This window comes from Anabrus simplex, chromosome 1 (assembly GCF_040414725.1).
Source record: "Anabrus simplex isolate iqAnaSimp1 chromosome 1, ASM4041472v1, whole genome shotgun sequence".
In the NCBI taxonomy this organism is placed as follows: domain Eukaryota; kingdom Metazoa; phylum Arthropoda; class Insecta; order Orthoptera; family Tettigoniidae; genus Anabrus; species Anabrus simplex.
In genome coordinates, this window is record NC_090265.1 from 1,117,565,353 (window position 1) to 1,117,590,395 (window position 25,043).

The window sequence follows — 25,043 nt, forward strand, 5'->3', positions numbered from 1 at the left end:
GGACACTTTTCTTAACCATTTTCTTACTGTCTTGTCAGACACCGTGACTCCAGTGACCCTCCTGAAGTCTTGTTGCAGTTCTCTGGCAGTCGCTGAACGACGCTGCAATGCACAAATGGTCAAATATAGGTCATCTTGTGGGATTGTCATGCGTCCACGACCTTGTCCAACCCTCCTTGTGAACTGGCCTGTCTCAATTTAGCGATTCCACAAGCGTTGAATAACTAACGGAGAGATATTGAGATCCATAGCAATAAGACGAAATGTCCATCCTTCCTGGATCAAAGTGACGGCATTTGCGACTTGAACCTCGTTAAGATGTGTTATGGGATATGCTGATTTGCGTAAAACGTGCTCAAATGCCCGCAGCAGCCTGTGTACCTCACAACGACACACGGACGCACCACTATTCACTTTGTTTTGACGGGTCGCCTGGCAGTTTAATGCATGGCTACGCCTACAGATAGAGTATAACTTCGATTTGACATACCCTGAGTAGCTAAGATCTCAAGGTACGCTGTACGACAATTGGAACCTCATCTACCAAATTAACGTTCACATACCAGACGTTACAAAACATGTTCCCCTAATTTTTTTGGAACTGTGTATAACATTAGTAGTAATGTACACCGGAACATGAATGTAACAATGATAGATAAGATAAAAACAGGACTACAGTACAATAATGATGGAGGAGACCAAAACATTAATATAATAATGGTAGAAGAGACCAATGCGTGAATAGGGAGACGAAGACAATAATATAACATTGGTAGACGAAATTAATCATTAATTATTATTATTATTATTATTATTATTATTATTATTATTATTATTATTATTATTATAACACCTGTCCACTTCTTGGACTAGTAGTCATCGTAGTGGCTTTCGGTCCAGAAGGCCTCTGGTTCTATTCCCAGCCTGGCTGGGGATTTTAACTCTTTTCTTCTGGCTCGGGATTTGGATGGTTGTGTTCATGTCTTCATGCACATACAACACATCACACTATCAACCACCAGCCACACTGTTTAGTGACAGGTAGAACTAGGCCAAATCCACACCACTTGCATACTCCAATAAAGGTGGATAAACGCCAGGAAGGAGAAGAAGTAAGGCAGAATTGAGCCTAAAATCTAAAATACATTCTGGTTGTAATTGCTGGAGAATGTTTAAAGGGAGAAGAAGCAAAAGAAGTGAATAATATTTGTTTTACGTCCCACTACTTTTTTACGCTTTTTGGAGACGTCGAGGTGCCGGAATGTGGTCCCACACGAGTTCTTTTACGTGCCAGTAAATCTACCGACGAGAGGTTGACGTATTTGAGCACCTCCAAATACCACCGGACTGAGCCAGGATCGAACCTGCCAAGTTCGGATCAGGAGAGCAGCGCCTCAACCGTCTGAGCCACTCAGCCCGGCAAGACAAGTGAATGAAAATGAAAATCCACAGCCTGTTTCCAGTCATTCGACCGGGCCAGCAATGGAATGAATGAAGCCCTCATCTAGCCGAAGCCTGTCGCAGTCCTCTGGGGTAATTATTAATGAATGATTAATGAAATGAAATGATATTGGAGAGTGTTGCTGGAATGAAAGATGACAGGGAAAACCGGAGTACCCGGAGAAAAACCTGTCCCGCCTCTGTTTTGTCCAGCACAAATCTCACAAGGATTGACCGGAATTTGAACCACGGAACCCAGCGGTGGGAGGCCGGCGCTCTGCTGCCTGAGCCACGGAGGCTCCAGACAAGTGAATATGCTGGTTTAATTATTGAGAAAAATGAGATGAGTCACCCAAATTCTGTAATCTTAGTTCTAAATTGGAATACATTACTGAAATGTAACTTTTTGTATAATTCAAAATATTTCCTACGCAATATTTTAGATATGGTTGACTTCACATTTAGCACACTTGGGCAGTCATATTCTTCATACTGTTCTCTTTTACTGTTTTGGGGTAAGCACTTCGTCTGGAACTGGCTCAATTTTACAACTGGATACCCTTTCTGATGCAATCATTATGTGGTGTTTCTATGATGCTTGGTATTTTGGTGTGTTGAGTGTAAGATCAAGAGATGTGAATTGAGACGAACACAAATGCTCATTCCCCAAGCCATAGGAATTAACCATACGCAGTTAAAGTCTCCGACCCTGTTGGGAGTCAACCTAAGCCCACTACCCTGCCCATTTAGTCAAGGATACGGGCACATACATGCATTCATGATGAGCCGTATCCTGCCGGCCCATAATAATAATTAGAGTATTATTTGATCCAATATGTAAAATTTATTCAAAAAATTTACAGTCTAACATGTTAAAGCATCGTATCCCAAGATAGTTGATACCGGATGTTGAGCAAGACAGTGAGTCGCTGGATATTGCTTCATATTTCCGTATGACCGTGAGAAAGGGTGGCATAACTAAGCGTTGGCAAGGATCGACACGTGTATTAGATGCTGACCAAGCAATATATTTCAGCCAATGGGAATTTAAGGATTTGGAAAACATGGAGGCTCTACCGCGCCAAGTCTTAATTCCAGGATGACCCACGTGCTCTGTTGCTAAAGTCAGTTTCTGTAGGTCATCGGGTTTTCCACAGATTTTAAAGTCAGATATATTTGGAAATGTAATACAATAATTTGAAGAAGAGATTTGCTAGTGTTTGAGCTGTGTTTTGTAAATATATCATAATTGATACAGTGTCATCATATACGACGAATTTTCTGATTGGTGGTTGGTTCAGACACCCGGGAACCCCAGTATTATAATGGCGTCACCGAAGCCTCCTCAGGAACCCAAGCTCTGGAGAGCGTCACTCTGTGTTAAATGCTTGGATAGTGCGGAAGCACAAACTCTGTAACTCTGTGTTAAATGCTTGGATAGTGCGGAAGCACAAATTCTGATTGGTGATCGTGATTAACGGAGGGTTATTCCAGTAACAGTATCTGGTTCTAAATAATATTTTAAAGTGTGCAGTCGGAAGATATAATTATTCCTGAGTTTATGGAAAAGTATAATCTGGCAGAGTTTACTTTCAATATATAAAGACGGTGTAAACTGACCGCTGTGTAGCAAGTGTATAGGAGACCTGATATTGTTTCACTATTTCGCGACGGGCGCGTTGCGCGAGGAACTTTCGTGACGAATCGTGTGCTGCTCTTAAAACTGTATTTTCACCCTTTAAGTGAAGTCTTTATTATAAATATATCAGTGTGTTTAGCTGATCCTGTATAGAGAAAGGGTATTTCGGCTCGTAGCATTGAGCAGCGAAGATATTGTCAACCAAAGTCTTTGTGTTCCAGTGAATTATTTTCCAGCAAGATGATGGATACGCCTGCAGAGGAAGGAAGTGCATTCCCACATGTTAATGCTGTGATTAACATGGTGTAGATCCCTAAATCAGCGGGAATGTAAGCTGCTATCCTGGTATCCCGAGAGTCGTCGATTCAGTTAAGGCGCATGTGTTATTTATGGCATGATATGTAAATTATGTTAATGTACTAGGGCAGTGTAGATAGAATTTTTAATTTCATGTAAAGTAAGCCTGACGGCATGTGTTTGTTTAATTTTGTTACTATGATAGATTCGGATACGAGAATAATGCATGTTTAATTTTCTTCATTTTGATTTATGATTAGATGATTGGGAAAATGAGGGATTGATAGGATTAGTTGTTGTTCATTTATGCATGTAGTGTAGGATATTCCGAGGTTTTTTTTTACATAATTATGCTAGAAGGGCTAGATTGACAGGTTCATCTCAATACAACGTTAAATACGTATTACTTCGTTTTATTTCGGTTATTCATAGAGAAAGGTATAGCTAATCTGCATGACGCATGATATTTTCGGAAGCTGACTGAAGGAGCTGCAGAACGTCGTTGTTAAAATAAGATCTTTGAAGTTGAGTTGGAATCTGTTTTGCCTGATGGTTTGGAAAGGAAACGAACTGAGTCTCATTGTGTGAAGGCCAATGGGATTTATGAGAAATATGGGATAAAGATTGCATGCTGAATTATAATGTATTGGTGCAGGATGATGGTATGCCTGACAAGAGAGAGGATATTGTGCAGATGTGTTTGCCTGCCAAGTGTCTTCTGAATGTATATTGTGATCAGAATGGACAGTATTAATTCCAGACTGTTGAGTCTGATGTTATATGGTAAAAAGCATGCTAAGAAGGAATAAATATACGTGAGTTTCCGTGTAGCCGGTGAGAGACGTTATCTCATGACAAGCTGATTATTGGCCTGGTGTTGCGCGAATGAGACGAGATTTCCTTGTGGCAGCCTCGGGGGACAGAATCCAAACTTTAGCATAGTGTTGTGTTCAACATTTCTTTTCAGCTCGTAATCTACCCGGAAGTACATGACAGATGACCGCGCTGTTGAGCACTCAAATGCAGTAGAAGCAGGCAATGTTGCCCATTGCTTTCTTCGTGATATCAAGGGTTATTTATATGCTTTTCCCTTACAGGATGATGTTTTACATTGTTATTTGTGATTGTATACCTTGTCTCGCTGTTTTTTTTTAAGGGAACAGCCCAAGTGCTGATGTATTGGTGGTTTATCTAGTTCTGTCTAGATCTTTTGCAGTGAACCGGGTTTCACATTAGGATCTGTGTAGCATTTAAGATTTTACTCGATATCCGATGTATATAGGTGTTTAGTTTGATCATTTGAATTGTTGTAAATACAGTATAGGATATGCCCCTAGTATTTTGCATAACTTACATAGCTTTCCATTGCGTCTTATTTTTTTTTTCGTCGTAACTTTTCTTTATAATGTAATTTTTTATTTAACGATAGTATTTCGGCGACTCTCGTGTTTTTAATTTAACTTTGGAAACCGTATCGTTGTGATGCGATAGTGTGTAACTCCATACGGAAATACCACATGTCAGTGTTTGCGTACACTTGTTGCCATACAATATAAACAATGGACTATAAGAAGAAGCTCAGTCTTGATGTATATAAATGTTCTTTGTTGAACTTGATTTTTTATTTCAAATTTTGTATTATCATTCAAGTAACGATTTAATTTCCATTTAACCTCTATATTTTGAGTTCATTTTGATATTTTATTTTTTTCATTGATTTTATTGTTTTCTCGTAATATGATCGGGGATATTTATCAATAAATCCATCTTACCCCCTATGATTGTTTCTCATTCGTGTTATACCTCCATTTCCTGTCATTGATTGATATTTTAGAGTAGAACTTCGACTTTTTATCCTGACCCAACCGACAACCAACCCACACTCTGCCCAACCCTGAGTTAGTCGGATGTTCATACAGGAATGGAGGCATCGTCCTAGTGGGTATTTACCCCTGGGTACGGTACAATATAGTGTTTTTAATTGTAGTTTATATTTTAATAATAGTAACTTTCAGAAATAATTCGTGTCTTCATCATCATCATCGTCATCACCAATTATTCAGTCCATAGACTGTTCTGTTATCAGGAAGTGATACCATGTTTCACGATCACTACCCGGATTTAGCCAATGATATCCTTTATTCACGGGGCTGACATTAAACCCTAAATGATTAAAAATCCAATTTACAACTATGTTTGTATGTGTTAACATTCTTCCCTCAACACTTCTTAGGATTAGCTGTCATACCACGACGATACTCAGATTATCCACATAGTTTCTATGATGCTTGGTAGTTTGGTGTGTTGTGTGTAGATCAAGAGATGTGAATTGAGGCGAACAAAAATGCTCATTCCCCGAGCCATAGGAATTAACCATACGCAGTTAAAATCGTCGTTTGCCGTCAATATAACCCTCAGCAATAGTTGTCATTGTCTGCGAATGGCAAGTGTGGTATCATCAAGTAAGACTTTTCCTGCGTATCTTTTTTTTTCTTTTTGCAAGTTGCTTTACGTCGCACCGACACAGATAATCTATGTCTTATGGCGACAATGGGAGAGGGAAGGGCTAGGAATGGGAAGGAAGTGGTCGTGGCCTTAAATAAGGTACAGCCCCAGCATTTGCCTAGTGTGAAAATGGGAAACCACGGGGAAAACCATCTTCAGGGCTGCCGACAGTGGGGTTCGAACTCACTATCTCCCGAATATTGGACACTGGCCGCAGTTAAGCGACTGCAGCTATCGACCTCGGTTTTCTGCGTATCAGTTTCACCAGAGTTGTTTTACTCGACGTTGAGCTTTAGCGTTTTTCACCTTATGCCTCCTGGTCACTTTAATCATTCGCTGGAAAAAGCACACTTCAGAATGCTCAAGTCGTTTGACGTGTTGTGTCTTTTTCATCCTATTAAAGGATGAAACGAAGTCAAATTTTTATGGTGCAATAGGCTACCATATATTGATAAGAAAAAGAGCTTTAAAAATATAATTAATGTACTTGAACCAGAATTAATACTACTGTTCATTGTATTCTTATAACTTTACTAACCATATAACCACGTTTCAAAATTAATAAACCAGAATTGCTTCACCTGGACAATTTGAAAATGAACCATTTATTAAATCTGTACTTTAGGAAGTATCGCTTCAACTGAGACAAAATTTGAATGCTTTCTTCATTAGATCCACGGCAATTAACTCAAATTCCGTATGAAAAGGGTGCTTTACGAAATATTCCCTATATCTGCTGTACAATGTACTTACCGGGTAAGCTTCGTCACAGGGTAGTGTGGAGATGTTCCTTGGTATGATACTAGCATTCTCTGATTCCGTGAGGTAGTTTATTTGAAAGGGAACAAACGGCGTGTTTCTATCTCCCATGTACGCGAACCACCTGAAATAAGAGAACAAAAGAACACATTAATCAATTTCTATTTGATAGTACTGTGCTACGTATTTTACCTTCGTAATGAGGCGTATAAGTTTTCCGTGATTTGGGGGTGAGAAAGGGGTAGGGTTTGGAAGGCTGCGGCTGCGATCCTGGCATCTGCCTGGTTTTAATGTGTTAATGTAACACACACACACACACACACACACACACACACACACACACACACACACACACACACACACACACACACACACACACACACACATGTATATACACTGACTGACAGAGCAAATGCAACACCAAGAAGGAGTGGTCAGAACTTTATGCCAATTGCAGGGTAGACTGACGTCACTGAGGTATGCTCATGATGTGAAATGCGCCGCTGTGCTGCGCACGTAGCGAACGATAAATGGGACACGGCGTTGGCGAATGGCCCACTTCGTACCGTGATTTCTCAGCCGACAGTCATTGTAGAACGTGTTGTCGTGTGCCACAGGACACGTGTATAGCTAAGAATGCCAGGCCGCCGTCAACGGAGGCATTTCCAGCAGACAGACGACTTTACGAGGGGTATGGTGATCGGGCTGAGAAGGGCAGGTTGGTCGCTTCGTCAAATCGCAGCCGATACCCATAGGGATGTGTCCACGGTGCAGCGCCTGTGGCGAAGATGGTTGGCGCAGGGACATGTGGCACGTGCGAGGGGTCCAGGCGCAGCCCGAGTGACGTCAGCACGCGAGGATCGGCGCATCCGCCGCCAAGCGGTGGCAGCCCCGCACGCCACGTCAACCGCCATTCTTCAGCATGTGCAAGACACCCTGGCTGTTCCAATATCGACCAGAACAATTTCCCGTCGATTGGTTGAAGGAGGCCTGCACTCCCGGCGTCCGCTCAGAAGACTACCATTGACTCCACAGCATAGACGTGCACGCCTGGCATGATGCCGGGCTAGAGCGACTTGGATGAGGGAATGGCGGAACGTCGTGTTCTCCGATGAGTCACGCTTCTGTTCTGTCAGTGATAGTCACCGCAGACGAGTGTGGCGTCGGCGTGGAGAAAGATCAAATCCGGCAGTAACTGTGGAGCGCCCTACCGCTAGACAACGCGGCATCATGGTTTGGGGCGCTGTTGCGTATGATTCCACGTCACCTCTAGTGCGTATTCAAGGCACGTTAAATGCCCACCGCTACGTGCAGCATGTGCTGCGGCCGGTGGCACTCCCGTACCTTCAGGGGCTGCCCAATGCTCTGTTTCAGCAGGATAATGCCCGCCCACACACTGCTCGCAGCTCCCAACAGGCTCTACGAGGTGTACAGATGCTTCCGTGGCCAGCGTACTCTCCGGATCTCTCACCAATCGAACACGTGTGGGATCTCATTGGACGCCGTTTGCAAACTCTGCCCCAGCCTCGTACGGACGACCAACTGTGGCAAATGGTTGACAGAGAATGGAGAACCATCCCTCAGGACACCATCCGCACTCTTATTGACTCTGTACCTCGACGTGTTTCTGCGTGCATCGCCGCTCGCGGTGGTCCTACATCCTACTGAGTCGATGCCGTGCGCATTGTGTAACCTGCATATCGGTTTGAAATAAACATCAATTATTCGTCCGTGCCGTCTCTGTTTTTTCCCCAACTTTCATCCCTTTCGAACCACTCCTTCTTGGTGTTGCATTTGCTCTGTCAGTCAGTGTATATATATTAGTCAGTTTACTGTTCAGGATTGGCTTCTCCCCGGACTCAGCGAGAGTTCCCACCTCTACCGCCTTAAGGGCGGTGTCCTAGAGCTTCAGACTCTGGGTCGGGGATAAAACTGGGGAGGAGAATCAGTACCTCTTCCAGGTGGTCTCACTTGCTGAACTGAACAGGGGCCTTGTGGGGGATGGGAAGATAGACAAGGAAGAGGAAAGGAAGCCACCGTGGTCTTAAGTTAGGTAACATCCCTGCATTTGCATGGAGAAGATGTGGGAGACCACAGAAAACCACTTCGAGGATGGCTGTGGTGCGAATCGAAACCCCTCTACTCATTTCACCTCCTGAGTCTGAGTGGACCCCGTACTAGTCCTCGTACCACTTTTCAAATTTCGTGGCAAAGCCGGGAATCGGACCCTGGCCTCCGGGGGGTGGCAGCTAATCACACTAACCACTACTCAATCGTCTATGATTTTCAGCGCTGGGAGTCTCCGAGGACATGTTTGGCTCGCCTGATATAATACTTTCTATTTGACGCCCATGGCTGACTTGCATGTATGTTTGTGAGATTATTATTAGGCCTATTATTATTATTATTATTATTATTATTATTATTATTATTATTATTATTATTATTATTATTATTATTATTATTAGTCTATTATTTGAAAACGGGAAACCAAGGAAAACCGTATCTCGAATATTAACTTACAGCTTCACGATTCATACTGTGTAGCAAAGGACTTTGGATAGTTATGTTATTCAGCATCCAAAATATGTATTCTATATTCTATTGTCAAAATATGCACTAACATTTTGAAAAATGTTCAGTTCAACTTTTGTCTGTCTGCCCGTTTATTTGTGTACTTATCTGTTACGAGCTCACGGGAAAATAGCTTAAGAGAATTTCTCGAAACTCGGCATTTAATTTCAAGGTTAGTCAGGTTTTAGTACTCCTTATTTACTGTCACAAATAACAAATCATTACACGCTACAGTGTAATGTTTTAGATTCTTAAAGTTTCGATTGCACACAATCACAACATGGTATAACAGGTGCTCAAAGACAAAATTGTGCCTGTTTTCATTTAAAATGCGTTCATATTTTGCAAAAAAAAAACAACCTCTCTGTATTATTTGCTATAATAGGAACATTCTCCAACTTAAATCAGAGATTTCTAGCAGCAACATCCCGTCAATTTTCATTTTCCTCGGAGAACATCGCTAATGTTTCTTATTTGTTGACGCCCGGAGGTTTCTTAATACAGCTTCCTCCCCCTTCTTTTTTTCATTTATTAATTTATAAGTCACCTGAGCCGAAGCTCATTATGATACAATTCTGTTAAGAATAAAACAGCGTCTGTATTATAACTAGAGATGGGAATTATAGGCACAAATAGGTTAGAATGCAAACGTATTTGAACAAGGCGCAAGTGAAATCTAGCCGCTCTACCGATATGTCGGGGAGTTGCATAAATTTTAGGGGGTCTGATAATTCAGATCGATAATATTTATGCAAATCTCACCGCAGAACCGTCATGCGGGTTGCGCCTTGTTCAAATACATTTGCATTCTAACCTATTCGTGCCTATAATTCCCATCTCTAATTATAACTGTACTTTATTTCAGGACAACTCAATAAGTGCACACACACATATACACACACAATTCTATTCAACCATGAACGGCCACACTTACTAATTGCTGTCTATTTACAAGCCCCTCTTCTTTTTACACAGCAGGAAGTTTGGCCCGTTGATGTTACGTGGTGACGGCTATAATCCTATTCACTGTCTCGCCTTGCTTTCATTTCTCCAAGTCCAGTCACCCCAAACAGCAGCTGCGTGGGATTTGAACACAGTGCTACTGGCTACACAACACGCGATGACTGTTCTTTAGTTTGACCCCCGAGACAGTCCAGTAATTCACACAAACACAGCGAACTAATAAAAAGCAACAGCTCAACAATGTTAAACAGCAGCACATTACTCCTCACAACAAACGATTCCAATCACTACCGATCTGCATTTAGGGCAGTCGCCCAGGTGGCAGATTTCCTATCTGTTGTTTTTCTAGCCTTTTCTTAAATTATCGCAAAGAAATTGGAATTTTTTTAACATCTTCCTTGGTAAGTTATTCCAATCCCTAACTCCCCTTCCTATAAACGAATATTTGCCCCAATTTCTCCTCTTGAATTCCAACTTTATCTTCATATTGTGATCTTTCCTACTTTTATAAACGCCACTCAAACTTATTCGTCTACTGATGTCCTCCCACGCCATCTCTCCACTGACAGCTCGGAACATACCACTTAATCGAGCAGCTCGTCTCCTTTCTCCCAAATCTTCCCAGCCCAAACTTTGCAACATTTTTGTAACACTACTCTTTTGTCGCAAACCACCCAGAGCAAATAGAGCTGCTTTTCCTTGGATTTGTTCCAGTTCTTGAATCAAGTAATCCTGGTGAGGGTCCCATACACTGCAACCATACTCTAGTTGGGGTCTTACCAGAGACTTATACGCCCTCTCCTTTACATCCTTACTACAAACCCTAAATACCATCATAACCATGTGCAGAGATGTGTACTCTTTATTAACAATCATATTTATGTGATTACCCCAATGAAGGTCTTTTCTTATATTAACACCTAGGTACTTACAATGATCCCCAAAAGGAACTTTCACCCCATCAACGCAGTAATTAAAACTGAGAGGACTTTTCCTATTTGTGAAACTCACAACCAGACTTTTAACCCCGTTTGTCATCATACCATTGCCCACCGTCCATCTCACAACACTATCGAGGTCACCCTGCAGCCGCTCACAATCTCGTAACTTATTTATTACTCTGTACAGAATAACATCATCTGCAAAAAGCCTTATCTCTGATTCCACTTCTTTATACATATCATTGATATATATAAGAAAACATAAAGGTCCAATAATACCGCCTTGAGGAATTACCCTCTTAATTATTACTGGGACAGATAAAGCTTCGCCTACTCTAATTCTCTGAGATCTATTTTCTAGAAATATAGCCACCCATTCAGTCACTCTTTTTTTCTAGTCCAATAGCATTCATTTTTGCCAGTAGTCTTCCATGTTCTACCCTATCAAATGCCTTAGATAGGTCAATCGCAATGCAGTCCATTTGGCCTCCTGAATCCAGGATATCTGCTATATCTTGCCGAAATCCTACAAGCTGAGCTTCAGTGGAATAACCTTTCCTAAACCCAAACTTCCTTCTGTCAAACCAGTTATTAATTTCTCAAACATATCTAATATAATCAGAAAGAATTATTTCCCAAAGCTTACATGCAATGCATGTCAAACTGACTGGCCTGTAATTTTCAGCTTTATGTCTATCACCCTTTCCTTTATACACAGGGACTACTATAGCAACTCTCCATTCATTTGGTATAGCTCCTTCAACCAAACAATAATCAAATAAGTATTTCAGATATGGTATTATATCCCAACCCATTGCCTCTAGTATATCCCCAGAAATCTTATCAGTTCCAGCTGCTTTTCTAGTTTTCAACTTTTGTATCTTACTGTGAATGTCATTGTTATCATAGGTAAATTTTAATACTTCATTAGTATTACTCATCTCCCCTATCTGGACATTATCCTTGTAACCAACAATCTTTACATACTGCTGACTAAATATTTCTGCTTTTTGAAGATCCTCGCATACACACGTCCCTTGTTCATTAATGATTCCTGGAATGTCCTTCTTTGAACCTGTTTCTGCCTTAAAGTACCTATACATACCCTTCCATTTTTCACTAAAATTTGTATGACCACCAATTATGCTTGCCATCATGTTATCCTTAGCTGAATTCTTTGCTAGATTCAATTTCCTAGTAAGTTCCTACAATTTCTCCTTATTTCCATAACCATTTCTAACTCTATTTCGTTCCAACCTGCACCTCCTTCTTAGTCTCTTTACTGCTCTATTATATTATAGTGGATCTTTACCATTCCTTACCACCTGTAAAGGTACAAACCTATTTTCACATTCCTCAACAATTGCTTTAAACCCATCCCAGAGTCTGTTTACATTTTTACTTACCATTTTCCAGCGATCATAGTTACCTTTTAAAAACTCCCTCATGCCTGTTTTATCAGCCATATGGTACTGCTTAATAGTCCTGATTTTAATACCTTCCTTTCTTTAACATTTATTTTTAACTATGACAAAAACAGCTTCATGATCACTAATACCATCTATTACTTCGGTTTCTCTATGGAGCTCATCTGGTTTTATCAGCACCACATCCAGAATATTCTTCCCTCTAGTTGGTTCCATCACTTTCTGAATCAGCTACCCTTCCCATATTAACTTATTTTCCACTTGTTGTTCATGCTTCCTGTCATTCGCATTACCTTCCCAATTGACATTTGGTAAATTGAGATCACCTGCTACTATCACATTCCTTTCCATATCATTTCCAACATAGCTGACTATCTTACCAAAAAATTCTGAATCAGCGTCAGCGCTACCCTTTCCCGGTCTGTACACTTCAAAGACATCAAGTTGCCTATTATCTTTAGAGATGAATCTTACACTCAGAATTTCATGTTTTTCATCCTTAACTTTTTCGTAGCTTACAAATTCTTCTTTCACCAGAATGAATACTCCCCCTCCTACCATTCCTATCCTATCTCTACGATACACACTCCAGTTCCGTGAGAATATTTCTGCATCCATTATATAATTTCTCAGCCATGATTCAACTCCTATTACAATATCTGGTAAATATATATCTATTAAATTACTTAATTCGATTCCTTTGTTTACAATGCTTCTACAGTTGAGCACTAACATTTTTATGTCATCCCTACTTGATTTCCAGTTCCCTGTTCCCTTAACACCGCTCCCTAGGCCACTCTGTTTCCCTGAATGTACCTGCCTATAACCCTTATAAACAAGTTTCCTAACTTACATGTACCACTGCGGTTTAAGTGAAGGCCATCTGAGCGTAGATCCCTGTCTCCTACCCACCCATTAGGATCTAGAAATCTCACTCCCAGTTTCCCACATACCCACTCCATAGTCTCATTTAAATCCCCAATCACCCTCCAGCCAGTATCCCTCCTACACAGTATTACACTGATAACAATCTCCGCTTCCTTAAACTTCATCCGTGCTGCATTTACCAGATCTCACACATCCCCAGCTATGTTGGTACTTATACCTGCTTGCCTTACGTTGTTAGTACCAACGTGAAACACTACCACCATTATTAAGACAGTTACAATTACACTCACGATAGCTTCTCTAACAGCTGACTCATGCGATACGCAGTCCACAGAAGTACTCACACACACAGTACTCCAAGGCAGTACACAGGTTCCCGGAGCTGGCTTGATCATCCCTTTCACTGAATACCGAAGGGGCTGCGAGTAGGCTGACGGTTGCTTGAGCACGTAACAATGCAAATGTTTTTAAACAGCAGCAACATATTTCGAATGCATTTCCTAAACGTTTTATACAATCTGAAATTAAGTTCTGAGTTCATGCAGACAATGATTGATTGTAAAGAATCCTACATTACAAATTGAAAAAAAAATCTCTCATTCTTTCTTAATCTGTTTACCCTCCAGCGTTGATTTTTCCCCCGGACTCAGCGAGGGTTCCCACCTCTACCGCCTCAAGGGGATTGTCCTGGAGCGAGAGACTTTCGGTCAGGGGATAAAACTGGGGAGGAGGACCAGTACCTCGCCCAGGTGGCCTCACCTGCTATGCTGAACAGAGGCCTTATGAGGGGATGGGAAGATTAGAAGGGATTGAAAAGGAAGAGGGAAGGAAGCGACCGAGGCCGTGTGTTAGGAACCATCCCGGCATTTTCCTGGAGGAGAAGTGGGAAACCTCGGAAAATCACTTCGAGGATGGCTGAGGTGGGAATGCACTAAATGTACGTAAGACGACCTAATAGGCTGAATGTCGATTTGGATTAACAAAGGTGGATTAAACCGTATTTTGACGCTCTTTTTTATAAAAATGTAAAATCACACTAGTTTACACCAAGCCCAAATATGGATTATATACGCAATACGACTTTGAATAAGGTCATGGAAACTACCGCTTAATATTATGCTTAACTCTGCTCAGTATTCCTATAACAATAATATTTTATCATGGATGCATTTAACGTGATTATTGCATGTTAACGATTCATCAATCATTACACCCAAATATTTGATAGTATGTACCCTTAGTATTAATTTTCCGCCGCATATGTGTAATTGTAAATATAAAGAGGGAACTGTGCGTTTGCGAAAGATACCATAATTTGTTTTTATCTAAATAATGAATCGATTCTTTTGTAGCCATACTTCTGTTAACCAGATATCGTTTTGCATGTTGTTTTTTTTTTCCGAGATCATTCGCTTTGTAACTAGTAAAGAAAATATTCATGTTATCGGCAAATAGTAATAAATTCCCTAAAAATCTAAGTCAGCAATGTCGTTAATAAATATAAGAAAACGTACTGGCCCTAAAACAGAACCCTGAGGAACTCCAACAAGATATTTTGAGAGGAGCTATATCTATTGAAGCAACTGACAAATTGTTTCCTTTCTGCAAAGTAGTCAGTGAACCAATTTAATGTCAAACCCCTTATACTCACTTATTTTCAAATTAAAATGCCATCATCTACTGTATCCATTATTGCCTTTTTAGGATCTACAAATGTTCCGAAAGCTATTTATATATATATATGCAAGCTGCTTTACGTCGCACCGCCACAGATAGGTCTTATGGCGACTATGGGATAGAAAAGGGCTAGGAGTGGGAAGGAAGCGGTCGTGTCCTTCATTGGGGTACAGCCCCAGCATTTGCCTGGTGTGAAAATGGGAAACCACGAAAAACCATTTTCAGGGCTGCCGACAGTGGGGTTCGAACCCACTATCTTCCGGATGCAAGCTCACAGCTGGGCGCCCCTAACCGCACGGCCAACTCTTCCGGTCCGAAAGCTCTTTAAGTAGATTTTGTTGCAACTTGATAATGATATCACAAACAGCATCATATTACTTGAATTTTGTAGGAATCGATACTGATAACGACAGTAGAAATTATTACACTCTGATAGAAACTTTAAGTTTTTTCTAGAATTGTTGATTAGACTGGAGCACTAGAAATAGACATGTACGCATTTAGTTCACTTCTTTGTCGCCTCCTTTAGAAATTATTACTTTGGATAGTTTGAGTTTCTCAGTTATAAATGGGGGAAAATGTGCAGATAACTTTTTTAAAACCAAACGAAACCAAACCCCACGGCATTTAACGCCCTTGAAAGGGCCTTGGCCTGCCCAGCGACCGCTGCTCAGCCAAAGGCCTGCAGATTACGAAGGGTCATGTGGTCAGCACGACGCATCCTCTCGGCCGTTATTCTGGGCTTTCGAGACCGGGGCCGTCATCTCACCGTCAGATAAATCCTCAATTTTAATCACGTAGGCTGAGTGGACCTCCCACCATTGTAGGAATTTGGATTCCTTTTCCTTTTTGATTCCTGATATATGAATACAGCTTTTTCAATTTCCCTTTGTGGTCATTACCCTCTTGAAGTATGCCATTCATATAATTCTCTTTTGCTTCCTTTTTCACTCTATTCAGTTCCCTCATTAGCTGTTTTCTAGTTCTATCCCTACGAAGGTTGACAATCCAATTAATTATGATAAAAATCAAATCAAAATCAAAATCTCTTTATTTGCAATTGAGGTGTCTACCTCGGTGGCAAATGGTACACTAAAATAATTTGATCACTTCCTGCTGCTTTTCCTTGCTGAAGCAGTTTCTCTACTCTCCCTAACCTCTTTGATTTTCCTGTTTACTATTCTACATTTTCTTTTTAATTTTCTTATTTCCCTTGTATAATAAACCGGGTCTGAGGTCATTTTACCCTTCTTAACAGGTACAAATCTCTTCTCTCCTTCCCAAATGATTCCTTTAAATTTTTTTTTTTTTTTTTTTTTTTTTGCTAGGGGCTTTACGTCGCACCGACACAGATAGGTCTTATGGCGACGAAGGGATAGGAAAGGCCTAGGAGTTGGAAGGAAGCGGCCGTGGCCTTAATTAAGGTACAGCCCCAGCATTTGCCTGGTGTGAAAATGGAAAACCACGGAAAACCATCTTCAGAGCTGCCGATAGTGGGATTCGAACCTACTATCTCCCGGATGCAAGCTCACAGCCACGCGCCTCTACGCGCACGGCCAACTCGCCCGGTCCTTTAAATTTAGCCCAAAGTGTATCCACATTATTCCCTTCACTTATCCAACAACTGAATTGTGATTTAAGGAAAGTCCCAAATTCATTAACTTTAGTTTTTCTGCACAATTTCTTGTCTTGTGTGACCCTCTCGCAAAACAGTGGCTCGAAAGATTTCAACGTGAGTTCATCCATACTAGCGGCGCAAGCCAGGAATGTCTCCATCCCTGACCACCGCTTCATCCCCCCCTCCCAATTCACAGATCGGTTTCCTTCAATTTTCCCCTCGATGATGCGTTGGAAAAGTTCATATCGTTCACCTCGCATGATGTGCCCGATGTACCTGAGATTTCGTTCCTTGACGAATGTAACAAGCTCTTTTTTCCATACTTAATAGCACGAGGACTTACTCACTGGTCTTCCTTAATGCCCAGGTTATTATTCTATTATTCGAAGCATTATTCTGTACATTTCGAAAGTTTCAATGCACCTCTCCGGCAAAAGGCGGAGCGTCCAGCCTTCAAAACCATACAGAAGGGTAGGGAAAATATAGCATTGCAACATCTGAACTCGGAGCTGAAGGTTGAGGTCTCTACTGGAGAATAGGGCCTCATACTGTTGAACAAATATTTGGCTTGCCCAATCCTGGATATTTCAATCTTCGTTGTCGCAATGCTCAGTCACCATAGTCCCAAAATATTTGAAGGATGACACTTGAGCTGAACAATTGTGTTGTTGTTGATGTGCAGAGAGGCCTGCTTAGGTGCTTTCGAAAATACAATCAGCTTGGTCTTGCCAATATTCATGAACAGACCAAATGTTATACTGATCCCTACGATGCTAATTAATAATAATAATAATAATTTGAAGATCATCAAGGTTACTGGCTAACACAACGGTATCATCAGCAAAGCGGATGTTACTAATGACACTGCGATTTACCCTCGCAGGTTATCATCCTCAACAGCTTCTCTGAACACGGCCTCAGAGTAGATATTAAAAAGGAGAGGGGACAGGATACAGCCCTGTCACATGCCTCTACGTATAGCTATGTCCTCAGTTGTGTCTCACTCTATTTTGACCTCTGCTGTTTGGTTCCAGCAGAGATGAGTGAGGGTACGTAGATCACCAGCATCAACACCAGTAGTTTTTAAATTCTCAGCAAGTTTCGCATAAGCGCAATCGAAAGCTTTTCGGTAGAGTCCATGAAGAATGCGTACACGTCGACATTAATATACAGGTATTCACTGTTCAGAGAAAAAAGAGCCTCGCGAGTTCCCAGTCCGTTTTTTAAAACCAAACTGAGTAATGCCAATTTGGCGTTCGAGTGTGAATGATACGTAGGGATACCTTTAAGACATGGGACATTCGCCTGATCATGCGATAATCATCACAATGTGATGCACTAGCTTTTTTTTAGGTATGGTAACAAAAGACGATCTTAACGAGTCAGATGATATTCTCCCAGCCTATGGATACTGTGTTGAATAGTGCAGTTAGCATGTTTAGGCTTATCAAATTGAGCAAAGAGTCTGAGAGTTTCTGCATGCATATTGTCCGGACCCACAGATTTACCTTTTTTCTGAAGCTTGATTGCATACAATACTTCCTCTTTTGTAATGCCAGGACTTGCTTCGCTGCATTCTTCAATACAGGGTGGTTTGTCTGGCCGCACAACGTTAAGCAGATTCTCAACATACCCTTTTCCGCATTTCATCTTTTCTTCATTTCCTACCAAGATTGGCGTTTGTGCGTTTGTAGTGCGCGCATGCATGAGTGTCATTAGATATTCAGATTGCGGCACCGGTACACCACAAAATCTTACACAAACATATAGAACAAGTACAAAATGATCAAGGTGAATAGTTTTACGGTGAATGGTATGTTCAGATTACAATCTAAAATCAAAGAGATCTGTTGGTTTTACAATTATGTCCCTGTGAATGTTCATTGTCAGTTTCTGTTTACTTTCTTTCGTAAAAATTCCATAGGGGGGAGGGGTTATTACCCCCAGTAATCCCCTACCTCCGGCTAAGCCCCTGAGTTGTAATATTTCATCCGCCATTCATAGCTGCTTCTTTTGGCTACACGAATATCCTATGTCTGTTTGTTGAGTATCAATGAGTACGTTGTTTAGGACACTCAACTGCGATTCCATATCGATTGTGCTCGAGTTGTTTGCTGCACTCATGCGTTTTTCAAGCTTCAAGGTTGTTTGAGTCCGTACCTTGGGGTTGTCAAGTTTATTTATATCAATGCGCATAGGTTTTTCAGAGCGTCTGTTCTTGACAAAGCGATGGAGTTTGAAATCCATGATGGCGGGATTGTGGTCGCTATTAACATCCACACCAGGGTACGTTTTAGCCGATTTCACGAACCTTTTCAGATGACATTTAATGCGGATCAAGTCTATCTGGTTCCTGACAATATGACCGTCGCAGTCTGCAGTGCACGTCCATGTATACAAGCGCCGCGGATGTAGTGTAAAGAAGGTATAGATGACATATAGCTGTTGTTCTGAACAAAACTGTACCAGACGATCTCCTCTGGTGTTTCTCTCACTAAGACCATATTGTCTAACTCGCAAGGCGTCGCGCTAAGTGTATATTCCAAGATTTGTCGCGTATTCGTCCATTTCCTCGCAGGTTGTTGTGGTTACTGGTTGAGATTTAGATAATCGTGTACTACGTGTCGAGACGGTAGTGGTGGTGGTGGTGGTGGTGATTACTGTTTTAAGAGAAAGTACAACGATCTTCTATTAACATTAATCCGAAGGAAAATGGAGGAGATCCGAATTTCGAAAAGTAAAGGTATCTGCGAAAGAAAGGAAAGGCCATGAAGGCGTGAAATTGAAAGACTCCCTAGGTCTCGAAAACCTAATAACGTGGAGGTCGGGAAAGAACAAGAGTTGATCGAGGGCGGTCAGATAGGAAAGATGAAATCAAGGACACTGGCACAAATAAGTACAAGCAATGCCAGGCTCAGCTAGCTGAAACATGGTCGCCAAAGCACGCTCCCAAGTTGATAGTCTTTGGTCTCCCTTTTAGTCGCCTCTTACGACAGAAAGGAGTCGATGTTATTCTACCCCTCAGCCCCCCACGCACAGACGTTACGTGGTCGAGAATGGAGCCGGAATAAACATGTGACGGTGATGGGGTTAAGGAATTTCCATTCCCTTATTTGAATACATATTTTCATATTTTGGATTAGTTATCCTGAAAATAATTGAAACCAGATATTGACATTCAAATTTTGCTTGTGAGCAATCATTTTGACTAGTCTCGCCTAGTGATTATAACTACTTCATGTCTCTATGCTAACAAGCACGAGGTTGATTAATGCATTTTTTGCGTACTCCAGGATTGGAATGTATTCCTTTTTAAACTCAGCTTGTAAGCAATTTGCTTTTGTGGTGCTAGAAGAATTTGATAAAAATATCATAGAGGCAAAAAATATCCCCTTTATTTTGTGTTCACACAGTACTAAATGAATACATTTTCTCAGGTAACTGAAATTGAGCTAAATTACTTTTATTTTGTACTTTTCCCATCACTGCTAAAAGTGAGGTGGTTTATTAGGCAAGTGCCCAAGTCCAAATATTGGCTAGGCGTTTTACAGCAAGGAGATACGTTTTTTGCTATTACGGCAAGCCTCTCCGCTCTAAATGTACGTGCATTGTTGAAAGAAATCACCAGTGGCATAAGCCACTTATTTCTTAAAACCCGTAGCATGCTGCCCCATTAATACAACAGAACTAGTAGGGCAATGTATGTTCTAGATCTCTGCGTCAGCATTTTTGTGCTGAATCAGCACCTAAGGTCATTGACCCTAGTAGTGTACCTATGCCGGTTCTGACCCCGAGGTCATTGACCCCTAGTATAGTAGTAGTGCAATGAGGATTCGTGTAAGAGAGCAAGCCTAACCTCACAGTCGCCATCTTGGAAAGGTCTAACCTCACTTTTACGGCCAGATGCCCTTCCCGACGTCATATTTTGCTTAAGGGGGGAGACCTAGCTCAACACGGGGAAAATAGGCCAATATTCATTCGATTGTTATATATGCTACAAACATTGTTGACAAATGCTGCTCATGCCCCAGAATTGGCATACTTAAGAGCAATCAGAAGCAACTTCAATAATGTCAAAATTCTAATTATAACATTTTAAAATAAAATGTTCAAAATTTCCTGCCATTTTAACAACATATCACGGTTTCCTTCATAACTCTCTTACTGATTCACGGATAATTATGTTGTTTTTTTTTTCAGTTTTTTCACCCATAATGTTGTACTACAATCTGTACCTCATTCAGATCAATAGGATATAAATTCGATTTTTCATAACATTTTTATTTAAAAAGCTATTAATATTTTCTGGTGCTCGGAATAAAAACGCGACAAAAAATCCAAATCACAGTCTATGTTAATGATTGATGTTCATTTTGTAACTGGAGGTTTGATACACACTTTAAAAAAGGAAAAGTACGAAAATTCTTATAAACTTGGAATTTATAAGGGAAACAGTGATATACTGTTAAAAAGGCGGGAAATTTTGAATATTTGATTTTAAAATATGAAAATTATTAAAATTCTGACATTATTGAAGTTGCTTCTGGTTGCCAGGAAGCATGTCAATACTGGGATATGTGCAGCAATTGTCAACAACAATTCTAACGTATTTAACAATCGAATGAATATTAACCTATTTTTTCCCTTGTTAAGCTGGGTCTCCCCCCTTAAGACAGTAAGCCTAACCTCACACTCGCCATATTGGAGGAGTCTAACCTAACTTTTTCGGCTAGACGCCTTTCCCGACGCCATCTTGGATGGGCCTAAACTTATAGGGCCTAGTTTTACTGCCAGATGCCCTTCCCGACATTAACAGTCGCCATCTTGGAGACGCCTAACCTTACAGGGCGTAGTTTTACGGCCAGATGCCCTTCCCGACGCCATCTTAGAGGGGCCTAACATCACAGGGCCTATTTTTTACGGCCAGATGCCCTTACTTACGCCGTCTTGGAGGGACATAACCTTACAGGACCTAGTTCTACGGCCAGATGCCCTTGCTGACGCCATCTTGATTAGTAGGGCAATGGGGATTCGCATAAGAGAGCACGCCTAACCTCGTGGAGGGGCCTAACTACACAGAGTCAAGTTTTACGGTTAGATGCCTTTCCCGGCGTCATTTTGGTGGTGCCTAACTACACAGGGCTCAGTTTTACGGCCATATACCTTTTCCGTCGCCATTTTGATCCTCCTACTAGAGAGAGCACATATGTTTTATGGCCAGATGCTCTTCCCGACGCAACTTGGAGGGGTCTACCTAAATAGGGCTCAGTTTTACGGTCAGATACCCTTCCCGTCACCATTTTGATCCACCAGAGGGGGCACATATGGCCTAACCTAGTTTCATGACAAGATGCCCTTTCCGACGCCATCTTCGAGGGGCCTAAAGACACATGACTCAGTTTTACGGTCAGATGACCTTCCCGTCGCCATTTTCATCCTCCCACCAGAAGGGCCACATATGACCTAACCTAGTTATATGACCAGATGCCCTTTCCGACGCAACTTGGAGGGCCTAACTAAACAGGGCTCAGTTTTACGGTCAGATGCCCTTCCCGTCACCATTTTGATCCTCCTACCAGAGGGGGGCACATATAGCCTAACCTAGTTTTATGGCCAGATGCCCTTTCCGACGCCATCTTGGAGGGGCCTAAAGACACAGGGCTGTTTTACGGTCAGGTGACCTTACCGTCGCCATTTTCATCCTCCCACCAGAAGGGACACGTATTACCTAACCTAGTCTAACTACACAGAGCCTAGTTTTACGGACAGATGCCCCTTTCTGTCGCCATTTTAGAGGGGCCTAACTACACCGTCGCCATCTTGGGCCTAGTTTTACGGTTAGAGGCCCTTTCCTCCTCACAGTCGCCATTTTGAGGACCTAACCACACAGTCGCTATCTTGTGGCCCAGTTTTACGATCATAAATCCTTCCCTCCTCATCTGGCCTAGTCCCCCCTTGGAGTAGTGACAGAGCTGTGACGTAATGAGTGCGGGCGATTTAATAATTCCGTTTTAACATGCAGCGATTACGTCGACATTATTATGCATGTTTAGACTTGTTCGCTATTAAGGTTACTCTCTAGTAAACTTAAGCTTTTATGGATGGTATAAGTGTGAATATTTCTTTAGTCTCTGAGATACTGTGATAGAAAGTAGAGCGCTTAATTCCGTCATGATAAGGAACATTAATAGTTGAGGTACAAGGCTTCAAAACGAACGGCAACAAATTTGTGTACAAAGAGGTGGCTGTGTTGGATTGCACTGTGATGTGGACGCCAAAACTCGTCAGTTTAGTATTTAGCCCACCTTTCCCTTACTGTTTGCAAGCGGATGAAGACAAAAAGCAGAAGCAATGGATAGAAAAACTATAGGTCTGCAGTGGGAAGAAAAAGGAATACCTTATCGCTTTCTATGATCATGAATGCTTATTTGTCAAGAGCTTTTAAAGGGTTATGAAAAGAAGGAATGGTTGCGTGAGTATCTACCATCAACGCGTAAAATTATCGACGTGAATGAATAGGAATGAGAAGCATTTGCTGGACTTCTGTGCTAGTATGGGTTTAGCAGTTATGAGTATATCCTTCAAGCATAAAGCTATTCACCGCTACACAGGGTGGTAGCCTACATCTTGTAACTCAGACTATTTCTTAACCGACTTTGAATTCAGGAAATCTGTAAGGAATGTGCAATTTTAGCGGGGATTTTTCGACGATACAGATTACTATCTGATCTGCAGTGAACTAAGTATCTCTAGGCCTAGGATAGAGGAAGTAAAATCTGTTTGCAAACGAATAGGGCTAGAAAATCTCCATGACGAGGAAATTAGACAGAAGTACATGAACATAATTAGTGAAAAGTTCCAAAGAGTGGGCAGTAAGCAGGTTCCGGATATAAAAAGAGAATGGGTGGCATGCACGAATGCTGTAGTAGAAACAGCAAGGGAATGTCTAGTAACAACTGTGTTTAAAGATGGGAATAAGCAGACATCTTGGTGGAACGATGAAATAAGAGCGGATTGTAAACTTAAAAGGAAGGAATAACCAACAAGGACTGATGCATACAATTGTACGTAGACGCAAGAAGAAGAAGAAGAAGAAGAAGAAGAAGTTATGGGAGGATTTTGGTAATAACCTGGAAAGGCTAGATCAAGCAGCAGGGAAACATTTCTGGACAGTAATAATCTTAGAAAGGGAGGGAAAAGGGAAATGAGTAGTGTCTTGAGTAAATCAAGTGAGCTCATAATATATCCCATGGTATCACTGGAAAGTCGGAAGGAATAGTTTGAAAACCTCAACGCAAACGGATTTTTCTGGTATTGTTACGAACAACCGAGATCATGGGGAGGAAGATAATGATGGCGAAATTAACCCGAGGAAGTGCTAAGGATGGTAAATAAATTCCATTGTCATAAAACAGCAGAAGTAGTGAAATATAGTGGTAAGGCAGAGATGAAATGGCTTCGTAGAGTAATAAGTTTAGCATGGAGTGTTATTAACGTATCTTCTGATTGGACAAAAGCAGTAATTGAACCTATATATAACCAAGGGAACAGGAAGGATTGCAACAACTATCGAGATAAGCCTTTTTGTGGATTATGTTATTCTGTGGTAACAAATAAGTTACAAGATTGTAAGCAACTGAAAATGAGCTCGATAATGTTGTGAGATGGACAGAAGGCAATGGTATGATGCTAAACGTGGTTAAAAGTCACTTTGTGAGTTTCACAAATAGGAAAAGTCCTCTCTGTAGTAATTACTGCGTTGATGGGGTGAAAGTTCCTTTTGGGGATCATTGTAAGTATCTAGGTGTTAATACATTCTTGTTCATAAAAATCAGAAAACATTGAAAGACTAGAGATAGGAAGTTCATATTCACAGGGCATGTTCATTGGTATGTTTTGCAGAAACGATTAGCATTTTAGTCACCTAGGTTCAGCATGTGTCCTGTTGCCTAGTAGGCACTGGGTCCTCCATGGGCACTGATAACTTGTTCCATGCGTGATGGCATCGACGCGTATACGGCGGCAATGGCGTCCTGGGGTATAGCCATCCATGCTGCATTCACCTGATTCCACAGTTCATCTTTGGTGTTTGGCATTGGGTCATAGCGCCGCACCCGTCTTTTCACCAAAACCCACACATTTTCGATTAGCAACAAGTCCGGTGATCGGGCGGGGCAGGGCAACAGTAATGACATCCTGTGACAACAAGAAGGCACGCGTTCGTGCAGAAACATGTGAAATATCCTGCATTATCCTGTTGAAATATGGCGCCTGGGGTATCGTGCAGAAAGGGCATGGCTACGGATCGCAGGATG

The 25,043-nt window shown here is 41.4% G+C and overlaps 1 protein-coding gene across 2 annotated transcripts in view; it reads right to left on the reverse strand.

Moving 5' to 3' along the window:
• The window catches only part of LOC136858195 (NPC intracellular cholesterol transporter 1 homolog 1b), a 212,824-nt gene that overhangs the window by 124,079 nt on the left and 63,702 nt on the right, over positions 1–25,043 (reverse strand). For both annotated transcript variants that reach the window (XM_068225409.1, XM_068225411.1), the window contains exon 6: positions 6,635–6,764. In XM_068225409.1, the coding sequence (XP_068081510.1) occupies positions 6,635–6,764 (130 nt within the window). The remainder of the gene's footprint in view (positions 1–6,634; positions 6,765–25,043) is intronic.